Source organism: Octopus bimaculoides, chromosome 1 (genome assembly GCF_046866305.1).
Source record: "Octopus bimaculoides isolate indiv1 chromosome 1, ASM4686630v1, whole genome shotgun sequence".
Taxonomy (NCBI): Eukaryota; Metazoa; Mollusca; class Cephalopoda; order Octopoda; family Octopodidae; genus Octopus; species Octopus bimaculoides.
The window spans coordinates 109305099-109322598 of NC_142928.1; the positions used below are offsets into that span (position 1 = coordinate 109305099).

Here is a 17500-nt window from a genome sequence, read left to right on the forward strand (position 1 = left end):
CACTATAAAAAAGAGTTGAATTCAGATCAACACATAATGACATTATCTGTCATGTGTGTAGTGTTCCTACAGTTTAACACGGTGAACTGTAATTATCTCATGATGTCTATAAGGTAGCCTACCAACTCGCCAAATTACAACTTCCATTTTGTAAGAGAATGAATATGAAAAGTTTTGAATGTTCTTTCAGCTTTAGGCTTCCAGTAAAAACAATTAATAGAATAATTAAGATATTATTAAAAATATTTGATAAGGTTACAATCATGTAATTTAAGAGTTTTATTAGAAGATTTTGGATTAAGTGGTCTCAGTAACAGATTTGTATTTAGTAATTGCTTTATAAAATTGCTATGCATGCAAAATATTGCTTAAATAATCATCTCTTCTACACAACCACAAATTAAAAATTCTGATTATACTAATCTCCCTGTCCCAGAAAGCAGTCCATTAAAAACGAAGGAAAATTGTAGCTACTGAGGAAATAGAAATAATTTACGATTATTGCTCGCATTGACTAGTTAAATAATCGTTTTGGTAGTATTAGTAGCAAGGTGGTACAGTAGTGAAGGGCATGGCTGGGATGCTGGTGCTAACGATGGGATCCTTTATGAAGTTGAAATAATATAGAGGGCGTTGGTTATGATTTAGTTCATTATTCTGTTCCAAATATTAGTTCTCATTAAAATATTGACACAATCACAACGGCAGATCCTCTGTCAACATCATCACTACCACAATCACAAAAACAGTAACAAGAGTACTTCATATGGCGTCTGTTATTACCAGTAATGTTATAAAGAGAACTAAATACGATGTCGTTACGAACCTCCCCTTTCTTCTACGTAGATTGATACCATGGAAAATTACAGTTCTCCCATCTATACACCAGATATATTACAAATGGCGAGCGTACCTATATTTGCATTAATCAGCTCATATTTCATGAACAAAGCTCATACAGAATAGAAGGATTTTTGACACTGAAATACCTGCGTCAGATCCTAGATATCAAAGTTTTGTCTGATTCATGCAACAATATCTCAATCAACTACAAACATAGAAGTAACAAAACTTTGGCACATTTACAATTGCTATTCATTTCCCTTTCTCTTATGGGATGACATTAAAGCACACACCTGTCTGTTTTCAATATTATACTCAGTAAAAATTCTAGTGGACATGTTTTTTGAAGCTAGAAATAAACATCTTTAAGTATGTAGTCGAAAAAATACCCTTATTAAGAAAAAAGTGCTCCAATCTTAAAATTCATAATTATATATATTGAATAATTATGTAATATGCATAATTATGTATTCTGAAATAGGTATACTGAATATGCCACTTATGTATTAATGATATACAAGTAGCTGTGTGAAATTATAGCAGAATTCGATGCAGTCCAACGAAGCTAGTCTCAATACAGTAAATTACCAATTGGAAAAGACTCAAGAAGTTAAGACTTTACTCCTGGAACAAAGGCGGGAAAAATATGTTGTAATATACATCTGGACGATTCTGGAAGGAGGACTTGTCCCATACCGTGGCGTTGAAAGTTATACAAATACCAGAACAGAACGCCATTTTATAGTGCCTAAAATCTTTTTCCTGCGTCAAAATACAGGACCAAGTACTGTAAGAACATAGGATTCAAGGGCCCACAACTCTTCAATATCCTCCCGAAAGAGCTGAGCGACCATCATGGTGTGGATGTAGATGTCAAAACTAAACTGAATCTTCTACTGTCAAGAATCCTAGAGGAGCCAACTTCACGGCAGGAAGCGGGAATGACGGTAGCAGTCATATTCCTTTATTTACCAAATTCCAGCTACTAAAGGAGGATTAATGAATCTGTTGCCACATTAATTGCCGGTGCTCCAGCTTGGCTACAACCCTTGAGCTGAAACTAGAAAAAAATGCTGACTGATTCGGTTGAATGCCTGCTTACCTGCCTTGGCATTGAACCAAACAGGTCCGGATTAAGACCAATTAATGCCTTAAGCACAGACCAATAATAGTGCACCTCAACGCTTCCATTCTCTGACAAGACATTAAGAAATCATAAATACTAAATGTTAACTAATAAATTAAAAATTTAGTTTTCATCCCGATAATCCAACAGGGCAGATTCAACTAAATTGAATATAAACCACTGGAGAGAAAAATAATAAGTGTGCGAGGCATTAAATAATTAATAGAAAATCTGACACTGAAGAACGTACGGAATAACAGGAAAACAGTCGCGTAATAGATGCGGACAAGCTCAAATCCTTCGTCAAAATTTTGGTGATACTTGGTGGATAACTGGCGAGGGGTTTGAGCTTGTCCGCGTCTATCATGTGTGTTTTCCTGTTATTCTGTACGCCCCACTGTGCCAGATGTTTTGAAAATTATGTATTAAATATAACCTGCTTTGTTTCTAAAATTTTATTTATTTATCACTAAATAGCAGTATAAGCATTATCAGCAAATTGTAAGCTTAAAATTTGGACAATAGGAAAAATAATGCAAATTTTAAGCACTTTTTTGTTCATAAAATTGTATCAATTGCATATTAGTAGATTCGACATTGGAAAAAAAGAACTCTGACAGTTCCTAGGTACATGCTTACTGTGTCTAATAGTTAATCTAACCCTGCTGCTCATGTCAGAAAAAATCCCCGTAACAGTCAAATTTTCCAGTCTATATAACTGCAAAAAAGAAGCCGACAAAATTATTAGAAGCCATATGAGCATCGAATAATTGATAACAGAAATGCTGAGTTCAGTTCTTCCCATTAGTGTCCACTTGTGATTCTGATAAATACATTGATGCTTCTTACAACCACCAATGAGACTTCACATGTAAAACGTGTTCTAGCATGTCGAAGAAACTAGTTGGCTCTATTGTTTCAATTAAAAATAGAGCTATTTACGTCTCTAATGGCCACATGAAAATCATTCACTCATTTCGGGTAAAGAAAAATATATTGTGTGGATTAAGTAGTTAATTGTGGATTAAGTAGTTAATTATGAAGTAATGTCTGGGATCAGACCACATCATTCCTGCTAACAGAATCACGTATCAATCATTCATCGATTTTTACTAAATGCAGAATATTGAGTTATGCAAGTTCAGATCTTGCATCAAGTCATAATTCTATATGTCTGTAAAGTTATATTTTAGAAGTAGCAGCGTTACCTTGGTTAAAAAAAAAGAGCGAAATTTCATTCTTAATTTGATGTATTTTTTCAATACTTATTGTGATTAGTGATTCTAACATTACTGGCCTAACAACAAATTCTGTGAGATCACACGTGTGTGTGTGTGTGTGTGTGTGTGTGTGTGTGTGTGTGTGTGTGCCTGCGTGCACACGCGCGTCTTTGTGTCTATGTTTGCTCCTTCACCAGAGCTTGACAACTGCTGTTGATGTGTTTATACCCCCGTAACTTAGCGTTTCGGCAAAATAAATCGATATAAGTACCAGGTTTAAAAAAGAAATAAGTACTGGGGTCGATTCATTCGACTAAATGATTTTTGAAGGCGGTGCCCCAGCATGGCTGCAGTCTAATGAATGAAACAAGTAAAAGATAAAAAAATAAAAGGTATGGAATGGAGTAAGTACTCATTTTCAACTCTACCTCTGAAAATGGAGAAGCCCAAATTTTTCGTTTTTTCCAAAATGTAAATTATTGGACCACATTTGTCCTACGTCTCCAAGTCTCAGGAACTTGACCATAAACCCTTTTTCACATAATCATTAAACTTATGGAAGAATTCACGTTTTCCCGTAATGTTTTTAATTTTATTCATGAGGCCAAAACGGTACTCCACCACTGTCCAAAGACAGGACCCAAGTTCCTTTTCAGATAATCATTAGACTTATGGAGGAATTCAGGTTTCACGAATTTTTCAATTTTATTCATGGACACAAAAATATGCCCCCTCCCCTCCCAAGGTCCATGAATAAAACCTAAGTTTGTGAAAATCTAATCCTGAGTCTAAGGAACTCACATACCAACTTTGAAAATAATTAATCAACTGCTTTTCAAGTACATAAGAGACAAACAGACAAACAAATAGCCAATTTTATATATATAGAAATGGTTGCTTTAAGGCTAGTGGTAATTCAAAATCAGTTACGCTACGAACACAGCATTTTATAAATCATGTATCAAATCATAGTTATTGATAATAATCTTTATAAAGACAAACATGATTTTGAAATGATTCTATATAAAAATTCTTAAAAATTGTAAATACTAGATCAAAACCATAAATATGCATTTTGATCTAAGGATTAAAAATCGTACGACAGTTAGTTGGAGGATTTTTATAACTACCATATGATACATTTATAAATACTCCATGAGATGTCAACAGCAGGAAACATTTCCGTACCTAAATTTAAGTCATTGTATAATTCGTCAATATATTTTTACACGAGTTTCAGTTAATGTTACTGCTTAGTCCTAAGTCGACTCTGATCAAATGCATTGAAGTCATGGTTATGTTTTCTGGAAATATTCTACCTGAGCTTGCTCTTCTTTTGAGCTGTTATGGCTAATGTAGATAACATCTTTTCTAAACCTTGCTAAACTATTTCATTTCTTGGTCTTATAATATATAGCAGTGATTGTACAGGAAGAACTAGGTGTGCCAGTACTTTCGGAACGAAGATTTAATCCAGAACATTTCACAACGACGACGAAAATGTGATCCTCTGAAACATGTCTACAATTTTCAATTATGAATCGGTGTTTTGTCAATATGCTGAGTAAAACTTAAAATAATTATAAATCGCCATATTTCGAAGATGATTGATTCATGAAACTATGTTTAGTAAGGTAGGATTATATTTTGCCGTTACTTGAAACTTCCAAATTTCAATATAAAGAATATAAGTGGTTTTAAAAGCAAAAAAAAAAAAAAAAAGCAGTGACATACTTTTAGTGCGTGAGAAAATTTTGGATATTTCCTGTGAAAATAGTAGCATAATACATTTTGTGTTGAGATTGATGTAACAAAAAAAAAAAAAAAAAAAAAAAATGACCGTATACAATCTGGATGACAATGTTGAAGAAAAGAAAGTAGAATTAAGGCTGATGCCGCTGTCAACGATTTCGTCAACGACGACTATATTGATGCATATGACGATGATGACGACGACTACGACGACAAGAAAGTATATTAAATAGTAACATCGGTATTATACTATCCTCTTATCTCTGTCACAATCAATAACACGAAGTTGAGAAATGGAGTCATTTTAGTATTTTACGGCTTTGCTATGTAAATATTTGTCAAAAAGTATTTGAAGGAGGGTAATATTAACTTTTGAAGCTTATGGAGTTGCATGACAAGTAATAAATATCTTGTTTTAAAAGGATTATTTTCTAGTTCAGTAACTTTTCCGAACTTATAGCTTTTTACTCAGACGGTGATTTGATTATTATAAAGCAAAAGTAACATTTAAAATCCACACTGTTTATCACAGAGCGAATGAGATCTTTTGTTACATTCATATCAACACATCGATCAAATTTTAATTATCAATCAGCAACAGGCTGTAGGATTATGTGCTTCATATACACTCATTTGATTAGTATAGTCAAAGGATTTGACTCTGGTATATTCATAGTACTTATTTTATTAAGCTCAAAATAATGAAAGGAAAATATGATATCAGTGGAAATCGATTTTAAAACTCTTATTAGCAGAATCACATATCCAAACTCATATAATTCTAATTTTCAATGTAACAGGCGTCAACGATCGCCATCTACCGACTGGAGTCAGTTGCTTTAATAAAACTGGTTTGCATGATTAAACAACGATCTTTTCTTTCCTTTGGCTAACAACAGTGCCTTAAGTTATCAGCGTCGCGTTTCTATTCTCTTCTAATTTTTTTACACTCGATGTGCCTCCATTTGGTGATAATATTGATTACCAGTGTTCCTTTATAGTCTTCCTTGTAGAAATACACACACACGCATGTATGTATGTATGTATGTATGTATGTATGTATGTATGTATGTATGTGTGTGTGTATGTATGTATGTATGTATGTATGTGTGTATGTATGTTTGTGTGAATGCGTGTGCGTGTTTGTGTGCGTGTATGTATGTATGTATGTAATGTATGTGTGTGTGCATGTATGTATGTCTCTAATTCTGTCAGTCAGTCAGTCTATCTATCTATCTATCTATCTATCTATCTATCTATCTATCTATCTATCTATCTATCTATCTATCTATCTATCTATCTATCTATCCACCCATCTATCTATGAAATGAAGCAGATGATTTTTCTTTCTCATTTTATAATTTTGACTCCAAATGCAACTAAAGTGATAATTGAGAAGGGAATAAAATGTGAATAAAATAAAAATTAATTTTCAACTAAAATGACTCCAAAATTGAAAATGAAACAAGCTGTATATAGTTTTAAAATCTGCGTGTATATGTATTCCTTTGTTTATAATTGTAGGTATATGATTTATGTGTACATACATGGATTTCAGAAGAGTATATTTTATTTATATAAAATAAACATCAGATATCGAAGAGGTGTTACGTAACAAAGTGGTTTTGCTTTTTGCTATACATATAGTTGTATGTAAAACGCTGTGAATATACCTTATAATGCTTGTTGCCTAAACGTTGAAACAATAAGGATTTATAAAAAAAAACCTTCAGAAAGATCGTATATGAATATATATGCATGTACCTTGTGTATGTGGGTTAAAGTTTCTGTTTACGTTAGAATCTCTTTCTATTAATTTGGTCTAAACACTACACAGGCGGATTTACTGTAAACTTTTCTATATTTTACTGCTTGGACCAACTCCGCATTTTTATGGCTTCCGAATGTCAGTAACCTACGTACCAATGTGACTCATTGCAGTTGACTTCAGATGTTTTTCAACCCAGTAATCATTAGATCGATTTATAGTGAAAGCTAAAGGTGCGCGTCAAATGGAAAAAAATAGAAAGGATTACTTTTGTTTAGTTAAATTTTACCGATTAATCAAAAATCATTGTAGCATATAATATATATATATATATATATATATATATATATATGGAAAATACATGAGATATCAGGCGCACACACACACACACACACACACACACACACACACACACACACACACATGCACACACATACACAACACACACATGTATATGTATATACATGTATATATACACTCATACATATATGTAAATAGATACAGAGATATATACATGCATACATACATAATATATATATGCATGCATGCATACATACATGCATGCATTCATTCATACATACATACATACATACATACATACATGCATACATACATCCATCCATACATACATACATACATACATACATACATACATAAATACATACATACATACATACATACATACATACATGGATATATTTTACCTTACATTGCCTTTTAATTCATCTCATCGTCATTTCCTATAATTAATCCGAACTCGGTATTCTGCAGTTCTGATATGTTAATACTGTGTAACCATAGTAACGCTAGGTTAACATGCGCAGTGACAAAACTTTATATGTTTGGTGGTAATCGATTGTTTTATATGTGTTTGTTTATATGTATGTTTATACGCATGTATGTCAATGTATATCTATATAAATGTATATTTATATATATGTGCATATATATATATATATATATATACATACAGACACACACCTATATATAAATACATTTGTATATATATAGTCGCAGGTGTGGCTGCGTGGGGGAAAAGCTTGCTTCTCAACCACATGGTTCCGGGTTCAGTTCCACTGTGTGGCACCTTGGGCAAGTATCTTCAACTATAGCATTGTGAGTGGATTTGGTAGATGGAAACCGAAAGAAGCCTGTCGTAAATGTATATATATATATATATATATATATATATATATATATATATATATATATAGAATAAGGAGTTCGGATAATTTGTAAAACAGTCAAAGATTTTCTTAAGTCGAAATATGCACTAGCATTGTAATGCAAAAATAACTATACCATGTAAAGTCAAATACAAATGCGACAGTCAAAATTTTCCGAAAGTCAAAACATTTTACCCATACGGTATTTTATCGGTTGACATTTTAAACCTCGCGGCGTGCCTGTAGGAATTTATGAGCTCGTTTCTCTGGTTCAAAGCATGTTTATCCTGGAACAGGAGGAAGAACTTTTCTGAGAGGCGAAGTTTTTGCAACAAGAATAGCTAACCTTCAGTATTCTCCTATTAAATATTCTACAGAACTTATGGTTAGATTAAAAATGTTTAGAAACTAATTTAAATAATTTCCTATCTATATTAGTTTTTACGGCAATATTAAATGCGGGGTTAAACCACAAAACTTTCCTAGTCCTAGTTCTAGGTGGTCAATTATTGTTGGAATTAACTTGACTGTACAGGATCTTCTCCGAGAATCCATTTTTCCTATATAATGTAGTGTATATATCTATAAGTGTATGCCTTTGTGTCTGTTTTTGTCCCCATCACAGCTTTATAACCGTTGTTGGTGTGGTTACGTGCCCATAACTTAGTGGTTCGGCGAAAGAGACCGATAGAATAAGCACTAGGCTTTAAAAAAGTCCTGGGATCTATTTGTTCGACTAAAACCCTTCAAGGCGGTGCTCCAGAATGGCCGCAGTTAAATGACAAACAAAAGTGAAAGAATATATCTGTATGTATATATACTTATATATTTATGTATATAATATGTGTGAGTGCGTGTATATATATATATATATATATATTATAAATAGTCAATGTCTGTGTGTTCGGGTGTTCGTTTGTTACTTATAGACTCGAAAACTACTGCACCGATCCTAATGAAATTCGGAATACAAAATCTAAGCCTAGGGAGAAGGGTAATGTTGTGTGTTTCATACAATTTTGAGAGGGCATAAAGAGGGGGCGGGGAGTCAGAACTCCCCGTGAAAATTCATACGCTTCAGATTTTGACGAAATTTGAACCATAGGTATTAGAAATAAATAAAAAAAGACACCCAACATTTCCATTTCTTTGTATGATTCTAAACCCCCCTAATGGGGGCTTAACCCCCAAATTTTAGCCATTTTTCATGGACCAAAATTACTGAATAGACCCTTATGATATTTGGAACTTAGATTCAATGCACAAGGGCGGTAATAATGCAATATATTTGGTTTGAATTTGAGTGAAGCTATAGGGAGTAGAACCCCGCCATGAAAATTCATGAATTTTCGATGTTGATGAAATTTCAACCATAGGTAATTGACACAAATCAAAAAGTATTCCCAAAGTTTCCGCCTCTCATGAGGATTCTATGACCCCCTAATGGGGGCCTTAACTCCTAAATTTTAGTCATTTTCTATAATCCAAAACAAAGTCAAAAGTACTGAATGGATCGTTATGAAATTTGGAAATTATATTCTATGCATAAGGGCGGATGTAATGCAGTAAATGTTTGAAAGTGATGGGGCATAAATCAGGTCATAACCCCCATGAAAATTCATACATTTTTGCTGCTGATGAAATTTTAACTATAGATATTAGACAAAAATGAAGTAATATTCTTAAAATTTCAACCTCTTAGGGGGTTAGTAAGGCCCCTTAACCCCCACAATTTAGTCATTTTTCCTAAGCTAAGAAGAATACAATTGTAGTCTAGGAAGCTGTAGAGTCACCCGAGGATACAAGATGAGTGTTATTTGTAATTCAATTGTACAACGGTGTAAGAGTATACTTAGACTGTGATTTCTGCAATGTGGTGCATGAATTGTTGAGTAAAGGAGAGGCATCTTTGCCTCCACTGATTTAGTTGCAAAGTGTTATTTTGAGTCAAGTTATTTGGTTGCAGACCTCCTTTGAGTCTTTTTATTATCACTGGGTCAGAGATAGTGCCCAGATGGTAACATTGATTTTAAAGCCTTTCCAGATAAGTGATTGGTAATTCAAAGAGATTTATAGATTGCAAATTTATTCTGTTCAGTTACCTATCAGCATGGTGATCATTGGCAAACTCTAGAGGTGACACTTTCATTTCCAATTAGCCTTCACATCACACAGTTGTTAATGTTTATTTGAGTTGGGCCACACCCCTCCAGGATTACTCACCTGTATGGTGAGTAATCCTACATTGGGGAGTAGTAACGACTAGGGTGGGGTGGCTGACAGCTTATTCTGATTATTCGTCTTTTGGTTTCCTCTAGCTTTGCTCTCTTTTACAAACCCAGTGAACATTCATATATTTCTGATTTTAAAGAAATTTGAACAATGGATATGAGACACAAGTTAAAAAAGAGTCCCAACAATTCAATTTCTCTGGTTAAGTTTAAGACCTCCCTAATAGGGGCCTTAACTTTCGCATTTTAGAGCTCCATATGCTCCATGTGCTCCATTTTTCAGGAACAAAAACCTTTGAATTGTTTTTGCAAGATTTGGATTTTGGAATCTAGGCATATGTCATGATTAGAATTTTTGTTAGGGTGTGTAAAGAGAGAAAGAACCCTTATTAAAATTCTTAATCTCCAATTTGGATGAAATTCGAATCATAAATATCCCTGTTCATTAGAGAAAATATAAAAGAAAAGTCTACTACTTCAGTTCCATGTGACACGGGTAACGCCGAGTATTTCTGTTAGTGTATATATATATATATATATATATATATATATATATATATATATGTATATATATATATGCATACACAAACACACACACACACACACACACACACATATATATATATATATATATATATATATATATATATATTCAGGGTGCGTAAGATATTTGAGGACAGGTTTATGTTTATGAAAAAAAAATCAAATATATAATAACAGATAATAACTTTAGAAATAATACATTTCTAAATCTCTCAGAGAGATTTATGCAGTAGTGATACGATGAAGTAGTTGTTTGCTGTCAACTTAATGTGACAATCCCCTGAAGGGAATAATACTACTGTTGGTTAGTCTTAGGAAGCTGCACCGATAATAACTTTATCAAAAAATGTTATGAGGATAAAAATAAGCATTCTTTTCTATAATGTTATTTAATAAAGCCACCTTCAGCTTCAACAACTGCTTCTAGATGAGATTTAAATCATCAACATGCTCGAATCAAGTGGTTCTGGTTCATTTTGGACATTACTCTGTCTATGGCAGCTTTCAAAGAATCTTTGGTGTTATGGTCGTGTCCATTGAACTCTCTCTGAACAATGCTCCACGTGTAATAGTCCAATGGATTGAGATCTGGGGAATTAGGAGGCCAAATGTTAGGGGTTATGTGATCATGAAAATTTTCAGTCATCCATTCCCGTGTTACTAGAGCCATGTCTAATAGTGAAGAGTCTTACTGAATCACATATGGCCTTCCATTGCATACACATTCTATCCAGGACTTAGTAATTATTTCCAGGACTTCAATGTAGGCGGCAGAGTTAACTCTAAGGCCTTGTGGAAAGAAGTAAGGAGGCATTACGTGTCCTTCATTGCTGACAACCCCTAAAACCATGGCATTTGCAGGAACTTTAGAAGGGTCTGCACATAACCATCTGTCATTTCAGTTTGTTTAAGAGCCTTTTTGATCTGATGTAGTGATTTTCTTTTGGTTTTTTTTTTTCTGACAAATTGACTTTTCCTCATCATATAAGGCATATTTGATGTCTTCGTGGACAACATTTCTGATTGTTTCTTCTGACACATGGAGATCTCTTGCAATTGACCTCATGGACTTTCTGGGATTGTAATCAATAGTCTGTTGAACTTGCTGGATAAATGTAGGTGTTCTGATTATTTCAGAGCGCTTAGAATGCTTTTTATGCTTTGATACTGGTGATACGTCTCTATCTTCAGTCTCTAGCTCTTTACAAACTTTGTAGACGAAAGATCTGGCAATTTTTAAAAATCGAGATATTTCTAAATCGCTATACTCAGCCTTTATAACTACAATAATAGCATGCCTCTTCATTTCTTGAGTAAGCTGAGGGTCTGGCATTATTTTCTGAAACAAAGATTATACAGAGTTAGCAAAAAATGCAGCAATGACCTCAAAAGGTATGTCCTCAAATACCTTACGCACACTGTATATATATATATATATATATATATATATATATATATATATATATATATATACACATACAAATGCACACACACACACACTCACACAATATATATATAAATACATATGTATCTATTCTTATGTATATATATATATGTGTGTGTGTGTATACATATATGTATATACACACACAGACACACACACACACACACACACACACACACACACACACACACACATATATATATATATATATATATACGCGTACACACACACACTCACGTGTAAAACCGTTCGAAACTCATACCTTTGACACACACATCTTTTAAACCGTTCACGTCCCTCTAGCCTTTTTTCTTGTTTCGTACTTGCAATTGCTCACATCTCTCACGTCCCCACTTTTCTCATGCACATTTTACCATTACACACATGCACAAACAACTAAGGTCCACACTAACCTTCTCATTATTCTTCTGCACAAGCATACTTTCGTATGTGTACACTCTCCCCAAAAGATCACATACACCTCACCCCCGTATGCCCTACTCCGAACGCGGATATACTCTAATACTTGCGCATCCACACACATCCTTCGTCCTGTCTTAACTTTCTACAAATAGCGGCATACTCACCTAGATCTTACCCACGTCATGTTTTTTTTTTCTCTATGCATTCCACCTATGCATTTCTCATTCTTCTGACAAAAGGACTAGCGCCCGAAACGTTAAGACTCATTCCCTTCCCATCAAAGCGTTAGGATAATATCATATTTGTTCAACTGTTCCCCTCCCGTGTTGTTTTTGTATTTCTTTTTCATTCATTGCATATACAATATATATATATATATATATATATATATATATATATATATATATATATATATATATATATATATATATATATACATACATACATACATACATACATACATACATACATGCATATCTATACTACATTGAAAGTCAGCTTGAATCTTGCTTGCTTGCAATGTTATCCAGCCAAAGTGGCGTAGAATAGGAAAATACTATGAATTAAATTTACCCTGAAATGTTAATACAAACGAAATCAAACAAGTTTCGCGTAAATCGGACAAGTGGTTCTTGAGATATTAGAGGTTTTGGGGGTGTATAAATACCAAAAACGGTGCATAATGGGAAAATATTCCGAAGATAATCTTAATCCTGAAAGGGAAGAAACTCTAATCTTTCGATTAGACACAGTGACTTGACAACGAAAAAATACGATTTTTTTTTACAGTAAATGTTTCTATTTTCACTTTTGCTAAATACAATATTTTTATCATTTAGAAATATTTTAAAGTGAATGTGATTTGAAAAATATTAGTTGTTTGTACAGTAAGTATTTATATTTTATCGTTCTTTAAACAGACAATATTTTAAATTATCTAAATTATTTTCAAGTGAATACCATTGCAAAAATTTTTCTTGGAATATTTAAAAAATATTTCAAAGGGAAAATGACTTTAAAATACGGTAAATATTTCGTAAATGACGCGTTGTTAACCTCAGTGTGAAATAGTTTTTGTTCCATAGGTTTGTTTTCGAGTGCATTCAACGTAACTCACCTCCAAAGATTTGATTGCTATTCCTAGCACGCCCTGCTACCACGTAAATGTTATTTGCGATAAAGGACCCGAAATACCTGTTACGCGGTAGGAGGGCGTGCACAAAATAGCAGCTAAATCTTTCCTTTTCTGGGGAAATTAAACGTTTACGCGTGATTTCGATGTCACATTCGTTGAAAGCATGCGAAATAACCTGGAAAAGAAAAAAAAACCGATGAAACAAAACTCCGTTACTGGGAAAGTCAGAGATTCCAGGTGACTCAACGGGTCACGGATAGTCTAGTATACATATATATGTATACATATATATATATATGTATACATATATATATATATATATATATATATATATATATATATACATATATATATATATGTATACATACATACATACATATATAATACATACATAATACGTATATATATATATATAGACACGATCGTAAGCTCGACGCTCTAACGACTGAGCCATGCGCCTTCATTTATATATATATATATATATATATATATATATATATATATATATATATATATATATATATATATATATATATATATATATATATATATATATATATATATATATATATATATATATATATATATATATATATATATATATATATATATATATATATATATATATATATATATATATATATATATATATATATATATGTATGCATATATATTTAATATTTTGGACTAATGGGTATATGTTGATTAATGTATTGAAGTGTTGAGTAGAGCTCTGGCACAGTTTGGGCTACCTGGTGTCATCCGCAGTCGGGGTATATTTCCATTGGATCTACTTCAGGAACTCCGCGGTGTTAGTTGAGGTAATGAAAATTTATTAGGTAACGAGAAGATGGATTTGCCATTAATCTTTATTTTGTACAGCGGTCGTTTCGACCCATCCTGCTACTGTGCCTTATGGGTGGGACTCCGTTCAACATGTTGTGTTTCCTCCAAAGACACAACTTTATGTATGAATGTAACTGATGAGTCCTAGACTGCAAAATGGATGCAACACAACATGTTGAACGTAGTGCCACCCATAAAGGAGAGTAGAAGGATGGGTTGGAACGACCGTTGTATAAATTAAAGCTTAATACCAAATCCATCTTCCGGTTACTTAATAAATTATCATTATATACATCTAAGACCCCCTTCGGTCCTGGCAGACCATGGGATTGCACCTAGAAAGTTACCCTCCCAGGCACAAGTCCGGGCATGGTTGTTTATGGAAGACCAGCAGTTGCCCATGCATACCGGCCTCCCCTCTTCACGCCACCAGTGTTATCCAATGGAAAGGCAAAGGTCGATACAGCTTGGCATCTGTGACGTCGCAACTCATTTCTACATATATATATATATATATATATATTCTACATTATTCTCTCTCTCTCTCTCTCTCTATATATATATATATATATCAAATAATAAGCAACACGGATTTCAAAAGTGATTGCAGTACGCACGTTTCATGCTACTTCAATTTATTTAAGTAATGTGAGCATTACCTTAAATGCAATATGAAGAGCAATCTTCAGCTGCACGAAAAAATGTAGAAAAAAAGACATATTACAAATGTTGCCACATTTGTAATATATCTTTTTTTCTACATTTTTTCGTGCAGCTGAAGATTGCTCTTCATATTGCATTTAAGGTAATGCTCACATTACTTAAATAAATTGAAGTAGCATGAAACGTGCGTACTGCAATCACTTTTGAAATCCGTGTTGCTTATTATTTGATTTTAATCACCCATCCTTTTGGGATGTGATATTCGGGTGCCTTCGCATAAGTACCATATTCAAGCCTTGAATCTATATCTAAACCGTCTATATATATATATATATATATATATATATATATATGTATGTATGTATGTATGCATGTATATATATGTGTATGTATATATATATATATATATATATATATATATATATATATATATATATATATATACATACATATATATATATGCATGTATATATATATTGGGTCTATATATTATTTCTTTACTACCCACAAGGGGCTACACACAGAGGGGACAAACAAAGAAAGACAGACGGATTAAGTAGATTATATCGACCCCAGTGCGTAACTGGTACTTATTTAATCGACCCCGAAAGGATGAAAGGCAAAGTCGACCTCGGCGGAATTTGAACTCAGAACGTAGCGGCAGACGAAATACCGTTAAGCATTTCGCCCGGCGTGCTAACGTTTCTGCCAGCTCGCCGCCTTTTTTGGGTCTACGTATGTATATGTATATGTATACTGGGTATATATCTAGTTTTTTTCAATTGTATGAGATAAAAGTCAGAAGGGATGGGATAAACTACGTGCATCAACTTGTTATAAAAACACCTAGTAATTTTACTTTGTGCTTATTCTTAGTGCAAGTTTGGAAGAGTGCAGTTATTTTTTCAAAGCTATAATGGAAGTGACAAAAAAGATATTCGGCATATTTTGCTTTATGAGTTCAATAAAGGCAACAACACAACGGAAAGTGCGAGAAATATTAATGCAGTATATGGGGATCGGACAATTAGCGTAAGCCAGCGTCAACGGTGGTTCCAGAAATGCGAGCCGGAAATTGCAGCCTAGAAGACGAGCCTCATCCTAGAAGATCTGTAGGGCTCGACGGACGAGGATGTTCTGCAAACCTTGGTGGAGCAAAATCTCATCGTAACTGTTGAAGAACTAGCAGAGAAGCTTGGATTTGGTCTTTCAACCAGCCAGTCAAGTCAGCGTTAGAAAAAAAAAAAGAAAACGACCATCTTTGGTTTCAAGACGAAAGGTATTCTTCCATCAGGATAATGCTTGGCCGCATACGGAGAGGATGAAATTTCAGAGGCTGGAGCAGTTTGAACTGGAAACGATGCCCCACCACATATTCTCCGGACATTGCTCCATCAAATTATCATTTATTCCGGAGCCTTTAAAATTATGTGGACGGAAAAAATATGAATTCTGTAGACGAGGTCAGAACAGTACTGGACAAGTGCCCGGATAAGTGAATTTTGGAAGAGGGGCCTTGCAAGTCTACCAGATAGATGGAAGAGCATTGTAGAAAATGAAGCAGAGTATACTTTAGATTAAAAAAGAACTTTGTTTATATTAATTTTGAAAAATAAAAGAAGTATAAAAAACCGCATAATTTATGGGATGACCCAATATATACTTGATGGATTCTGCCGTTGAAGGCGACGTATGCGTGGCCAGCTTCTGCAAAATGACTTGCACAAATGATTTGTTTTTATAGTGACGAAATATATGTGCTGTACATTAGCTCAGTCTCTTCATCAAATTGACGTTACCTGGACAGGTGCTCAGTGTACTGCACGTTAGGTGTTGGAGTGATCGCAGAACAACGTGAGATGAAGTGTTTTGCTCAAGAACAATTGAAACCACGATCTTGCGGTCGTGAATACAACGCTCTAACCACTAGGCCGTGCATTTTGCTCCGGTAGTCTTTGGTGCAATCGTTCTTGCGTATAATTTTATCTTGAATTTCATGTCAATTAGCTGCATTGTTTTTAGAGTTCGGATGGTTTCTGTTATGCGATTTAGTTCGCTTGAGAAATTGATTGTTTGTGTTATGATATTTTGTAAGTGTCTTTTCCATTCCTATTGTTTCTTATCTACATAATGTTCTGTCGTTTGCTAGACGGCCTCACTAAGCATTAAAATATTTTAAAATTATCTGGAACCAAAGTTCTTAGCTAAATACTCCTTGCCAAGTAATCGGATATCTTCATTATTCATCCATTTGCAGTATTTTCACCTCGCTATTTATCTCTCTATTTGATTCACTTTACTTATCGGTCTCATTTGTTCAGCATAATGCTTAAAAACCTA

The 17500-nt window shown here is 33.7% G+C and overlaps 2 protein-coding genes across 12 annotated transcripts in view; one reads left to right on the forward strand and one right to left on the reverse strand.

Annotated features, from left to right (window-relative positions):
* The window catches only part of LOC106883614 (sodium-dependent neutral amino acid transporter B(0)AT3), a 118581-nt gene extending 111065 nt beyond the window's left edge, over positions 1-7516 (reverse strand). For 3 of the 5 annotated variants that reach the window (XR_016242785.1, XM_089355957.1, XM_089355965.1), the window contains exon 1: positions 7414-7515. The gene's annotated coding sequence lies outside the window, so the exon portion shown is untranslated. Of the gene's footprint in view, positions 1-7413 lie in introns of all 5 variants that reach the window. The other 2 variants (XM_052969179.2, XM_052969184.2) reach the window with 2 other exon arrangements.
* Positions 1-17500, forward strand: part of LOC106871698 (sodium-dependent neutral amino acid transporter B(0)AT3) — an 89231-nt gene that overhangs the window by 33463 nt on the left and 38268 nt on the right. Inside the window, exon 1 of one of the 7 annotated variants that reach the window (XM_014918306.3) lies at positions 4474-4823. The exons of the other annotated variants lie outside the window; for them this stretch is intronic. Within the exon in view, the coding sequence (XP_014773792.1) occupies positions 4804-4823 (20 nt within the window). The 5' untranslated portion in view covers positions 4474-4803. Of the gene's footprint in view, positions 1-4473; positions 4824-17500 lie in introns of those variants that run through there. 7 annotated transcript variants of the gene reach the window in all.